At 35.8% G+C, this 14,542-nt stretch overlaps 1 protein-coding gene across 6 annotated transcripts in view; it reads left to right on the top strand.

The window, feature by feature from the left end:
• camkk1a (calcium/calmodulin-dependent protein kinase kinase 1, alpha a) overlaps window positions 1-12,466 on the top strand; it is a 101,835-nt gene extending 89,369 nt beyond the window's left edge. For 5 of the 6 annotated variants that reach the window (XM_051110387.1, XM_051110383.1, XM_051110384.1 and 2 more), the window contains 4 exons: window positions 397-525; window positions 898-1,001; window positions 4,489-4,536; window positions 7,765-12,466. In XM_051110387.1, coding sequence (XP_050966344.1) covers window positions 397-525; window positions 898-1,001; window positions 4,489-4,536; window positions 7,765-7,840 — 357 coding nt within the window. In that variant the 3' untranslated portion in view covers window positions 7,841-12,466. The remainder of the gene's footprint in view (window positions 1-396; window positions 526-897; window positions 1,002-4,488; window positions 4,537-7,764) is intronic. The other variant, XM_051110389.1, reaches the window with a different exon arrangement.
• Window positions 12,467-14,542: the final 2,076 nt, after the last annotated feature.

The raw sequence follows: 14,542 nt of genomic DNA, 5'->3' as shown, positions 1-14,542 counted from the left end.
AGGTTAGATAAAACAATAAATGGATGTTGTATGAAAGAAAATATGTATAAGCTGATCTATGGACAGATGTATAAATGGGTAAACAAACTGATAGATGTATGAAAAGACGGATGGCTGGATGTGAAACAGTAGATGGATAGATGAATGGATTAATAGATGGAGAAAAATGTGTGGACTGATCTACAGCCAGATGGATGGATGGAAGGACATACAGTATGATGGATGTAAGCATAGATGTATGGATAGATCTACAAATATATAAATGGTAAGATAGATAAATGAAAGGATCAGTGGATAAACCGATGAATACAGGGATAGATTATGTTTGGACAAATGGACAGTTGGACAGAATAATAGGTTGGCATGTATTATATATGTACGTGTGTTTATCTTCAGGTGGACCCCTGGGTGACTCAGGATGGCACTGACCCTTTACCTTTAGAAGAGGAGCACTGTACTGTGGTGGAAGTCACTGAAGAAGAAGTGCAGAACTCAGTGAAGTTCGTCCCCAGTCTGTCTGCTGTGGTAAGTGAAACAGACAAAGGACAAGGGTGTCTCAGTATTAAATACATGAGCTGTTGAACCGTACTTACATGAACATAAACACACACAGGCCAGATGTGTTTAAGACATTGTACTGCTGTCAACGAGTGGGTGAATAAGAAGGTTAAGACACACTTGACCTCAACCATGTGTCAAACTGGCCCTGCTTTTGAACTGTCAGCCTTTCTTTGATTATTTTCATGGATTTAGTCCTTATCGCCATTTCAGTAAATACAAAGAGGATTTTATTGCTGAGTCTGACTGCTGTTTTTTGTATTTCTGTGTTGTACATATATTTTGGATTCTTTAATATGTACAGTCAGTTACATCTTAGTCTTTCCTGTGCTACTGTAGATTCTGGTCAAAGCCATGTTAAGGAAGCGTTCCTTTGGGAATCCATTCGAATGTCCCAGCAGGAGAGAAGAGAGATCCATGTCTGCTCCCGGCAGTCTGCTCATGTAAGTGTTCCAAACTATAACACAACCGATGACCAACTGGAAAGCATATTTATATAGCTTGACAAGTCCAAATGACTCCCATTTTCCTCACAAGCCTTTTGTAAGAGGCTGAAATCTTTTCAGCATTGCATCTCTTTCATTCTTTGCTTTTTTCACTCTCACATTCAAGGTCGCAGCATGATATTTCAGACGTCATGTCTATCTATTTGAACAGGAAGGTTTGCTAATAGTCACCCATTACTTCTCCTGCTGCCAACATACGTTTCCATAGTAGCATGATTCAGTCCTTTTTTTTTCTCTTGCACTAGCATTGAAAGCTCCAGGACTTGATGTTTTTGTAATTTTACTGTCTAGAACTTTCTCTTCCGCACTGCACCGAGGAGACGGCTGACTCCCTTATCAGTCATTCGAATTTCAGATTCAGTCTTTGATATATTTTGATATTTTTTAGGTAAATGAGACCGGAAAAAAATGAGTCATAGTTTTTTCTTCATTTTTTTCTCTTTTATATATATATATATGTATATATATATATATATATATATATATATATATAATTTTCCTGTTTTCACATATACATGTTCAAAAAAGTGCACACCAATAATTCAGTTTCTTTGAATTCGACTGAATGTTTGCAGCATCCCTCTTGTGACAGTTATTCTCAGAGGCTTTTTGCTGTTAATGTGTCTGCCCACTAGACTGACAGTAAGTGTCTCTATGAAGTCATTTCTGTCCCCACTCTGCTGCTTTTCCCACATTAGAGGGGGTTTGTTCAAGGACAGCAGAATGTTCTCTCACTCTTCCTCTCTGTGTGCTGTCTGTTTGATGCCTGTCAGAATCAGCAGAAGGTTGCTCCCTGTCTTCTGAATGCCCTGGATCAATACAAACATTCTGGTTATCTCTGTATGCATCCCATATAGACCAAAGTCAGCCTTGGGAATATTTTAACGCAGTGCTGAAAGTTCTCTGCGATGGGTTATGTTGTTTTTCCAGATGCAGGTATTATTCGTACAATCAAAAGTGAAAGGTCATTTGATTTGATCTGTAAACAAATTGACATGCTTGTTTGGTATGGCCTCTCTCTGTTGACAAAGGGGAAATCTGATTGGGAACAAGCTGGATCAATACGGTGACTCAGCAGATCGCCTTCTTTTCCAAGAGGCAGTTGATTGTATTTTCATTTACCTCTGTAATTTTTTTATAACCTTTTTGTCAGTTACTTGTTCCCTCTGAGTTATTGACTGAATGGATAAAAAGTAGCAGCGCCCCCACTTGGTAGAATGTCATCATCAGAATTAAAAAAAAAACCCTCCGTCCCTTTAAATCTCCAACTGTCAGGGGTGCTCATTTGCATGTCATCCATAATTCAGTGTCAGGTTGAATACACTACCTCCTGCACCGTTAATAACCTTTTTCATCCAAACACACACTTACTGTACATACCCAACACACACATTCATACACTTTCAGTTGTTACTCTGTGATGGGCCTGGCAGCAAGGAATTTCTTGTGAATCTCATGAAGATTGCATTTTCTTAATCTAACTTAGATACTCATTAAGAATATTGAATATAGAATATTGCCACTATACAATAGACTTATTTTCATACAGCATATACAGTACAGCTATATTACAGTTAAAGTCAAAAGTGTATATGCACCTTGCAGAATCTGCAAAATGTTTTTTTTTTTTTTTTTTACCAAAATAAGAGGGATCATACAAAATGCATATTTTTTATTTAGTACTGACCTGAATAAGATATTTCACATAAAATATGTTTAAATATAATCCACAAGAGAAAATAATAGTTGAATTTATAAAATTGACTTTATTCAAAAGTTTACATACACTTGATTCTTAATACTGTGTTGTTACCTGAATGATCTTTTTTTTAGGTTTTTTTTTTAAAATAATTGTCCATGAGTCCCTTGTTTGTCCAGAACAGTTAAACTGCCTGCTGTTCTTCAGAAAAATCCTTCAGGCCCCACAAATTCTGTTTTTTCAGCATTTTTGTGAGTTTAAACATTTTCCAACAATGACTGTATGATTTTGAGATCCATCTTTTCACACTGAGGACAACTGAGGGACTCATACTCAACTATTACAGAAGGTTTAAACACTCACTGATGCTTCAGAAGGAAACACGATGCATTAAGAGCTGGGGGGTGAATACTTTTGAACAGAATGAAGAAGTGTACATTTTTCTTATTTTCAGTTATTGTTGGAAAAGTATCAAATACAAAAGCTGAAAAACCAAAGAATTTGTGGGACCTGAAGGATTTTTCTGAAGAACAGCAGGCAGTTTAACTGTTCTGGACAAACAAGGGACTCATGGACAATTATTAAAAAACAAAACTAAAAAAAAAAAAGATCATTCAGGTAACAGCACAGTATTAAGAATCAAGTGTATGTAAACTTTTGAGCAGGGTCATTTTTATAAATTCAGCTCTTATTTTCTCTTGTGGACTATATGTAAACATCTTTAATGTGAAATATCTTTTTAGTACTAAATAAAAACTAACTGTATATGACTATCTATCTATGTACATACAGTATTTATGTATATTTGTGTGTATTTATGTATATATATGTATATACATTTCATTAAAAAACATTCAGTAATATACAATTTAAATATCTTGAATTTATCATTTATGGACTGTAACATCAAAATAATTCTTAATTTTGCTAGCCTGCTATCTTCTTTTTGTGCTGATTAGCACCGGAAGCCACTCCACAGCTGTATATGAAATATGAAATATGTTTTTATTGGTTGTCACTTTGTTGCATCGTGCCACATTTTTCTTTCTGTGTAAAAGTCGTCGTTTCAGGCCTGGTTAGGACACGGTATAACGCTATACACATCACTAAACCAGCCCTGCCGCAGAGCTTGGGCAAAAAAAATCGGCGTATCATTACACATTTGTTGGCTGTGATGAAAATGTGGCTGCACGTTATTACATTTCAGCATTTTTTCTGGCCTCCAGCACCTTAAAAATTGCTTCCATTTTTTAGCCATAGAGCTCAGGTTGACCTATTCATATGCTCATGAAGTCAGACTGGAGTTAGTAGATAATATTTTCTGTCTGTGTTTGTCAAATACAAGGGTTAAACGCTGTCTCTTCTGGACAAATATGCTTGGCATTTGATGAGTTTTTATAAGCGCCTGATCTCATCCATCTCTCTTCAGTTGTTGATGCTAATGCTGTCTGGTTTTGACGGCGCTAGGCTAAACATATATGCAAATCTACTATGTCTAACTGCAGTTTTATAAGATTATCTGAGGAGTACCATTTCCATAAATTGAGTTTTATTGCAGAACAGGATTTAAATGTAGTCTAATGTGCCCTATTAATGTAACTGGCATTCTGACCAGCAATAAGTCACAGGAGCCTCTATAATGACCTGGTTCCTGCCGCTTTACTTCACATGAAACCGCTGACGCTGTCCTCCCTTTCCTCCACTCTCTGTCTCTCTCTGCTGCAGGGACTCTTGGCCGTTCCGGCCCTCTTTTAAACTCCAGCCCTCGTTAAGGTAACTCATTGTGACAGGTGGCCATTGTCATTTGTCACTCAAGCCCTGTGTCAGATTCCCTGCCCTTCTCCATGCATTCCCACGAGTCAGTGAAAGTATGAGTCATATCAGCCTCCATCCTGTCCTTGTTTGGCATTTCTCTTGCTTCATGACAGTGAAAGTATTTGGTGATACTGTTAGGAAAGTCCAACCCTGTGAAACACCTCATGTCATGGTCTTTCATTCAACCCCACTATGTACATTCTGAGACCTCTGTGTGCAGTTGTGTCTGTTGCAGAGAACCTTCCCATCTTCATGTGTTTTTTCCAAGACTGTTTGTCAGTGTAAGTTTAATACTGGGTAGTTTCAACCAAGGACCTGATCTGTTTAATATACTGCATATTGCATTAACTACATTAACTGCATTTTTTTTGTTTTTTAAATATGTTTTATGTTATAAAGGTAAACAAATGTGTGATGTACAGTCATATACTGTCACATCAGTGTGCTTAAAGAGGGATAGTTCCCCTTGTTTGCTTTGGTTCCTATTGACTTGCAAAGTGTTTTCTTTCCATACTATGGAAGTCAGTGGGAACCAGCAACTGAAGGTGAACTATCTCTTTAAATGTGTTTTAGAAAAATAACTTAGCTGAATACACTTGGCATCAGCTGGTTGAACTCAAGTTTTGGTTTTGTTAAAAATGTAATGTTTCTGAAAGAAGTAATTAATGCTCAAAAAGGCATATCAAAAATACTTTTAGATATTTTACAATTTAAAATAAACGTTTTCTATTTCAGTATTTAAAAAAATAATCTTTTATTCCTTTGGTGAAGCTGAAATTTCAGGATCGTTACTCCAAACATAGTGCTCAATATTTTTGTGGAATGCATTTTCATATTTTCAAATTTTTTTTTGAATAGGAAGATCAAAAGAAAAAACATTTAACTGATTTTTTGTATCAGTGTCTTAACTGTCACTTTAAACCAATTTAATGTGTCCTTGCATAAATATTCATTCATTTTGGGAGCACTTTATTTTACGGTTTCTTAACTAGTTGCTTATTAGCATGCATATTACTAGAATATTAGCCATTTATTAGTACTAATTAAGCACATATTAATGCCTTATTCTACATGACCTTATTCTACATCCCTAATCCTACCCAATACCTAAACTTAACAACCTCATTACTATTAATAAGCAGCAGATTATGAATTTATTGGGCGAGAAATCATAGTTACTTGTGAATAAGTGTTCCCTATTCTAAAGTGTTACCTTAATTTTAAAGTATTAATTTCAGTTGGCAATATTGTATTTTTAACTATTAACATTTTTTCTTTTGACTGGTAGTGTATAATATATAAGGTATTAGGCTGCTACAATAACAACTTTTCAGGAAGAACTAAAGGTAACACTTTAGTATAGGGATCTGTTCTCATTAATAACTAGTTGCTTATTAACATGCATATTACTAGCATATTGGCTGTTTATTAGTACTTACAAAGCACATATTCTGCATGACCATATTCTACAGCCTTAATCCTACCAAATAACTGAACTTAACAACTACCTTACTAACTATTAATAAGCAGTAATTAGGAGTTTATTGAGGCAAAAGTCATACTTAAAATAAAGTATGACTGAACTTAAAATGTGAACTAGCTGGTTTGAAGTACTTGAGGTACTTGATAGGAACCAAATTGGATATTTTCAACTTCAGTGTCTTTGAAAAAAGGGCAGATAAAAATAACAATGAATTCATACATTTTCTGTAAATTTCTTTTTTTTTTTTCCTATGGAACCATTTACAGTGCAGTTTTTAATTGTTGTTTAATATTGTTTTATCATCAGAGCTGGATAGATTAATTATAAATTGTAGTCTGTTACTGATTTCAGATTACATGACAAAAAATGTAGTTAGTAGCGAAGTTCATTACATTACACATTTTAGGTAATGTAATCAGAATACTTTTTGATTACTTTTTAGATTACTTTTGACCTAACTTCTTTAGCATATTGATTTAAATAGGACAATATTGTACCATATTGACAAAACTACAATGTAAGAAAATATATTCCATTTATTGTTGTTACAGTGGTCCTATTATGCATTAAATGTTATATTAAGTCAACGTTTCCCAAAATGGTGTTTGTGAAGGAACTGCAGGGGATTTATGAATTTAATGAAAAACTAATAATTAATTAAATCATAAAAGATGCTAAATAAAAATTATTTATTTTAAAATCAATCAAAATAAAAAAATAAAAAAAAGATATTTGTTTACCTGCATGTCATGTGACCATTACCAACGACAGAACCAATGAACATGCAGATTGTGATTCTTAATTATTTAAATATTTAGTTTAAAATCTCAGGGGTACTTAAAGTAAATATCTCAGGTGAAAGAGGATCAGTTCAAATTCAAATTTGTGTATGTGAATGTGTTGGAAAGACAAAAGTCTTCTGAAGACATAGAAATACATGTTTGAACAACTTACAGAGTGATAATTCAAATAAAAATCAACATGTCATTAGTTGATACAATGTTGAAACACTTCTTAAACCTGAAATGATTTTTGTAAATCAGTGTTCAAATGCTGTGTTGCCACCTGACTAATGATTGATCTTTATATGAATGTCCACAAAATTCGAAGCCTTTCTGAATGTATAAGCAGTAGGCTATTACAAATGAGCATTCAAAAGATGAAAAAGGAATTAGGTTGAAACAATCAGTTATGAAGCATTTATTACTATTGTGTAAATATGTAATCATGTAATACATAAAAACTTAACTGTAGTCTGATAACAGGTATTTTAATCTAATTATAGGTACTTAATTTCTGGAATCTTTTTTTTATTATTATTTCAGATTCATCTGAAAAGTAAAAAGTGAAACAAACTGCTGCTGGTTCCCTCACATCTTGAGTTTGCAGCCTGTCTCTGTCAATTTCAATTCAAATAAATTTCAAACTACTTAATTGGCATGTTCAATCCTGGTGTTGGAGGGTCAACATCCTGCAGAATTTGGCTCCATCTTGTCCTAATGTACCTGCATAATAGATTCTAATAATTTATTGGGGTTGAAGCTCAATTTTGCAGGACAGTGGTCTTCCAGGATCAAGACTGGACACTGCTGTTGTAGATCATTAATGATAGATGATCAAAATACCTCTTCAAGATCAAAGCAGGGATCATCTGGAAATGCAATGATTCACAATTTCTCTCTCTGTTTTTCTTTCTCTCTCAGAAAGGGAAGCAGTGGAGAGGCTGGTAGAGAAGTCGAGCTCGAGGACTTGCATGAGGATGAACCACCCACCTCTTGAGTGTCTTCATAGATCCTGAAGCGTTCCTCATTGTCCTCCCAGCCCTTCGAGCAGAAGATGATCATGACCCAAACCGCTCCACTACACTCTTGTTTTCACTGACTTGAGGCTTACCTTGACATTGAACTGGATTCTGCTATTGCTAGTCATCCTTCAAGCTTTTCACTTTTGTCAGTCTTGCACAAGAATCACTTTTGGATCTTTCCACCTTTGTCCTCTCATCCTGGCTAAACAAGTAGGATGGATTCTATATTAGGCCAGGTTTGTATGAAAGACAGACTACGCCACAAGCTTTCTGCTGCATAAGACTGCAGCATGGACGAACGATGCTACGGCAGCTCGTGAAGCTAAAAACGGTTGTGCTGATGACGCTGCCATCATAACCTGTGCATGTGTAGAAAATAATAGCAATGGCGTCTTGCCTTTTTTGTATTTGTTAATGTGCAATTCTTAACCCTATCCATCATAGCATGCCTGAAATATGGCCTTTTCCATATTGTGGTGGTTCCACATCTGTTGCTTTCCATTTCTTTCATACCATAAAATTTTCTCATTTCATTCAGATACAACACACACGCACAGTGTCGTACTGTGAATCAAAGGGGCTTATGTAACTACTAGACACTAAAAGAGGCTCTTGTCTGCACATTCAGTCAATTCCAGAAAACAGGGCTTTCTCATGAAACACACCAGCGCTTGTTTGAGCGCTCAGCATAACCAGTATTTAGAACAGGGCTTATTTTCCATGTTTGTGAATGTCGCAAATCCTGCGTTCGGCTTGCACCGGATGCAGGGCTCTCGTGTCGCAGCGCTTTGTCTTTCTGCAGGAACAGAATGTGTCATTGTTTACCGAGTCTTCACATTCCAAAAGGCCTATTTGTCAGTCAGCAGTGCTAACGGGCCCTCGAACACACACGCAAACATGCCACCGAGGCGAGCGAGTGTGCGCCGATGCGGAAAGAGAGGGAGTCACTTTCACTCAAAACAGACAAGCCAATTGAGGCAAGGATCTGAATATGGTGTTTAGCTGTGCAACGAAAGTGAACTGCCATTCAATGTCATCACCGTCCCTCTTGGCCTGTATTAACTCCGTCCAAAACAATACGCCCTTGTTTACATCGGATCGTCTGCCAGGCGAACCCATCATCCCCTGTTTTTGAATCACGTTTGAAAGTACAAAGAGATCCTGAGTGGGTATTTAATTACCAGCACAGAGCACTCATATTAATTAGATTTGTATCATTATGAATTTCTCACTGAGCACGTTTAAGTTTTAAATGAACAGTTCACCCAAAAAAAATAATACTGTTATCAGTTACTCAAGGTTTTTACCAACACACATTTTTGGCACAAAAGGGAGATTTTTGCATGCAGTTTGTCTGTTCAGACCAATGCTTAAAAAAATGTGACCCTGGACCACAAAACCAGTCATAAGTAGCATGGAGATATTTGTAGCAATAGCCAAAATGATAGATTTTTCTTTAACGGCAAAAATCATTAGGATATTAAGTGAAGTTCATGTTCTATTAAGATATTTTGTAAATTTCCTACTTCATTTTAGATTAGTAATGTGCATTGCGAAGAACTGCACTTGGACAACTTTAAAGAGGATTTTCTCAATATTTAGATTTTTTTGCACCCTCAGATTGTAGATTTTCAAATAGCTGTACCTCAGCCAAATATTGTCTATACATCAATGGAAAGCTTTTTTATTCAGCTTTCAGGTGATAAAATTGACCCTTACGACTGGTTTTGTGGTCCTGGCTCACAAATTAAAAAATGTACTCTTTTAAGTACTGTAGGCGGTGCTGTTAAAAAGCAGAAATGCCCCTGTTATCTTGATGTTATAAGTGTTGTGCAATTTTCCTTTTCTGGCGCTTAGTATAAACAGTATTTACTTGTTTTCGAACAGCCTATCTGATTTTTGTTTTACTATGGTGATTATCAAATGACACTGGATTCTTTGTCAGTTATTCACATTTGCTTAGCAAAACAGTCTGTTTGTGAGGCTAACCAAATAATTATATAAATATGTAACAGCAGTGGCTCTTGGCATGACCAAAAGCGCAAATCTTAGTGGTTGGCCAGTGCTATGGAAGAGAGATTACAGCACCTCCTCATAAATTAAAAAAAAAAAGTTGCAGTGTCAGCATACAAATGTTTGTGTCAGTCTAAACAGATTCAAATTCATTCAAATTAATGTTTATCATAGAAAATATTCATCTTGGTTTGAACAGGCTTTTAGCCTCATTTAATTCCAGACCATATTTCTTTTTTGTCATTTATGCTACTGGGTCTTTGAATGCTTGAATTTGATTGACGTTCTAAGTTGTGCAATTATTTTCAGGGAAACTCACAGCGAATGTAGTTCCAGGCAGCTCTTGACCGCATTACTTGTATATCACTTCGCCACACGATTTCATTTATTTAAGATCCTTACAGCCTAAAACAACAAAATTACCAAAACCCACAAAGACACTGGCCAAACTAATGAATGCAGTAAACAATAGGATAAAAACAACAGATTATTTCCATGTTTTTTGCCACAAAAATACGTTTTATGGTGTACGGAAAGCACATACTCTATGTCTCCCACTCTCTCTCCCTTACAGGTTCACACACATGCAGTTGTTAGCGCTGCTCTGACGATTAACAACTTTAAACTACATGACGTTTCTCCCAAGTGAGGAAACAACGGCGCTGTTCCTGAAGAAAGTGAACTTAAAGTTTTACTATTAGTAGAGACGTTGCTGCTGCGGATTTCTTTTGAGAGACACACAGACTCAGAGAGGTAATCTCTCTCTCTTTTTCTGTCTCTTCCCGTCTATCTGCCTGTATGTCTAAAATTAATTAATTATTAACAGCATTAGTCTGCTATTAACGTCTCAAGCGTCGTTACGAAGTCTAAAATGACACTTTGGAATTAACAACGGAGGCGTTGGAAGAGCTGCGTAAATTAATTATACTCACAATAGCATTTTAAGGGGAAAAAAACAGACGAATGCCTTGAAATACATCATTTGGTCGATGTCTTGCGGTGTGGTAACCTTAGTATAAGTGGAATAATTGACTTAGGTCGATTGAATTCTTAGAAAATAATGCATCCGTTTTGCGTCGTGGCCGCATCACCACCTCTGGAGTGCATTATTTTCTAAGAATTCAACGGCTCGTCGTCATTCCTTACGTAAAACACGGAAGGAGGTATTTAGCAGAATGTCCAATCTGCTCTTTTCTCATGTAATGAAATGTGTCACAATTCCCCTTTCATTAAATGAAAAAGCGCAGCTTTGACTATTTCAGGGTGAACTGCCCCTTTAATTCATTTTACAAGAATAAAACTGGACTCAATCAGGTCAGCTGGCAATTATTTACGTAATTATTTAATTATTACGTAAGCAGCGAATGCTTAGAGGAAACCTTTAACCGTTGAGGACTCATTATTGCTTATATGAAGACGGATTGATAAACCGCAGTGAACCACTTTCGTTATATTCTCACTAATATCCTGAGCAGATGGTGGTCCATTTTTCTGACTCCTACACATTCTTCCCTTCTTCTCTCTCTTCCCCCATCTCTCTTTCTCTCGATGACCTTCTTGTAAGCACACACTCTTTGTAGATTGCTTCTTGCCCGTACCATTTCCTCTTTAAACTGAATTACACAGGAAAACTGTTTTCAGTGCCAAACGACTAGTGTTTTTTGGGTCTGTTTGTATGGAGGCATTTTGGTATGGAGTCTTGTTTCTGTTGTGTATTGAGAGTCTGTATGTGGTACTCAGGGTCTGGACACTGCTGTTCGGGGAATACAGAGAGAGTAGCATATTCAATGTTCGGGAGCTTAAAGGTGTGTTTATGTGTATAAATTCATCAGATGGTTTTAAATGATCCCCCTTCTCTTATGTGTGTGAGCGTGCAATCGCATTTGTCCATTCTGTCTCAAATGTACAGTAGTCTTGTCAGTTACTTCTTGATGTATGCTATGCACCTGTTATTGTCTTGACGTATGGCATGTCAGTTAACCTGCTATAACCTTTTACAAACTTCTCCTTGGTTTGCTATTCCTTTTGATATCTATGTGAGATAAAACAACTAATGTCTGAAACCCCTTTAAATTGTTTCCTGCAGGACTTTTATAAGCTAAACATATGCAGCAGCCAATATGCCATACCTCTGTCTGAGCAATCAACTCAAGTGTGAAGGCTTTATTTCCTTTTCCGGGTTTCGGCTCTTGTGCAATGGATGAGGTTTGATCATTTGTCTACCTACATTTACAAAGGTTTAGCTGAATGAGGGGGAGAGAAAAGTGGCCATTGTGAGGCACTTTGTAGCTGCAAAACGTTCTTGCTATCAAAGCTTTATGCGTTTTTAATTTCCCTTTCTTAAAGTATATCAGAATTGATTAATGTATATAAATCGTAGAACACTGTCTCACTCACATACCTGCAGTTTGAACTGCCCTGTTATTTGTGTCCGAGTGCCTGATATTGCTGGTTATTTATAGACGTCTGTATTCTGCTGCATTGATCTGAATGTAACCGTTTAAAAAAAAATCAAAGAAAAAAGAGCATGTCCTGAGAAAGCACTGAATGCAACTCTTACTATGTAAATATGTACCAAAGCATATAAAGATGCTATTTTTTGCATGCTTTTTGTACACGTAGACATAATCAAAGTTAATAAAGATATCACAGGTGACTCAGGTTCCTTCTTCATGTTTTGTCATTTAGGATTTTATTGTTATTTTCAATGGTTCATCATAAAAATTAATTCAGGAATATGAATTCAGAATCAATCAATGAAATTGACCTACTAATAATACGTATAACAGTAGCTATTCTTTAAAACAGTATTTTGTACACAGTAAAACCAAACAATCCTTCATGGTGCTGTCTGATTTTAAAATTGTTCACGATTGTAAATCATTTAATAAAAAAGGAAATTCAAAACTTAAATGTAAATAAAAAAAACAACAAATAAAAACAGTCATTGTTGTAAAATAAACCCAGACAGTTATCAGTGCAAAGCAAAGGGGTTTTGCATCAGCCTCATCAAAGGGATTTTGACACGAGTTTCAATTATTGATAACACTTCAGTTTATAAAACCAATTCACACGATTAACTAGTTGCTGATCAGCATGCATATTACTAGCATATTGGTTGTTTATTAGTGCTTACAAGGCACAAAATGCCTTATTCTGCATGACCATATTTTAGATGCCTTAAAGGGATAGTTCACCCAAAAATGAAAATTAGCCTATTATTGACTTAGTACACAGAAGCCTTTCCGCCGTTAAAAGCCACACTTTTTATTATGGATGGACGCACTTTATTGGACTTGTTTTGGACTGATGAAGAGAAACGCCATTCTAAAGCTTGAAAGTGCTAGAATAATTTTTAATATAACTCCGATTGGATTCGTCTGAAAGAAGGAAGTCATATACACCTAGGATGCCTGGAGGTTGAGTAAATAATGGGCTAATTTTCATTTTTGGGTGAACTAACTTTTTAATCCTGCTCCATACCTGAACTTAACAACTGCCTTACTATTAATAAGCAGCAAATTAGGAATTTATTAATAGTGAGAATTGTTCCCCAAACTAAAGTGTGACCAAACAATTTTGTTATGTGAGAAGAAACTGACTATCCACCTTATTTTTCTCATAAGAGCCATAGATATGTGTAAGTAGATGCCACATTTGACTGCTGCTTGATTTTGCGTATTGGTGTGTTTAACCATATTATTTTAATGTATTATCTTAATCATGAACAGTTTTACAGTTTACTGCATTGTTATTCTTCTTGTTATTTCCCTATAGCAACTAATAACTGCAATCTTGCCCACTCACTTACTTCCGCATTGAAGAATAAGGTGGATATGAGTGTCCAGAAACTCTCATCTCTAATTTTTTTTTTTTTTTACAACAATGACTACACGACTGCTTTATAAATAAATAAATAAATAAATATATGGGCATGGAATATAGATCTGATTAATAATTAATTTTAGAGACAGAACACAAGAGTTCCTCCCTTTTTTCAGGACATTTCAGGATTTTTCTCCATATAGTGGACTTCTATGGTGCCCCTGAGTTTGAACTCCCAAAATGCAGTTTAAATGCAGCCTCAAAGGGCTCTAAATGATCTTATCTAACGAAATGATGGATTATTTTCCTAAAAAAATTGACAATATACTTTTTAACCTTAAATGCTTGTCTAGCTCTGTGTGAACTCTGTGCATTCTGGGTCAATTTAGTTAGGGTATGTTGAAAAACTCTCACCTCATTTTCTCCTCCAACTTCAAAATCGTTCTACATTGCTGCAGAAGTACCAACCCAGTGTTTACAAAGTGAACACGTAAGGAGAGTCAAACACCCTTTACAAAAAAACAGACATGTAGGACGATTTTGAAGTTGAGCTAGACAAGCGTTTTAGATTAAAAAGTATATAAATTGTGATTTTTTTTTTTTTTTTTAGAAATGAACCTATTGTTTCGCAAGACAAGACCCTTCTTCCTCATCTGGGATCGTTTGGAGCCCTTTGATGCTGAATTTAAACTGCATTTTTGAAGTTCAAACTCGCGGGCACCATAGAAATCCACTATATGGAGAACATTCCTGAAATTTCTTCCTCAAAAAAAAAACATAATTTCTTTACGACTGAAGAAAGACAGACATGAACATTTTGGAGGACAAGGGGGTGAGTA

Source organism: Labeo rohita, chromosome 5, assembly GCF_022985175.1.
Source record: "Labeo rohita strain BAU-BD-2019 chromosome 5, IGBB_LRoh.1.0, whole genome shotgun sequence".
Classification (NCBI taxonomy): domain Eukaryota; kingdom Metazoa; phylum Chordata; class Actinopteri; order Cypriniformes; family Cyprinidae; genus Labeo; species Labeo rohita.
Note: the sequence above shows the minus strand (reverse complement) of the source record. Positions and strands in the feature narration are given on the sequence as shown.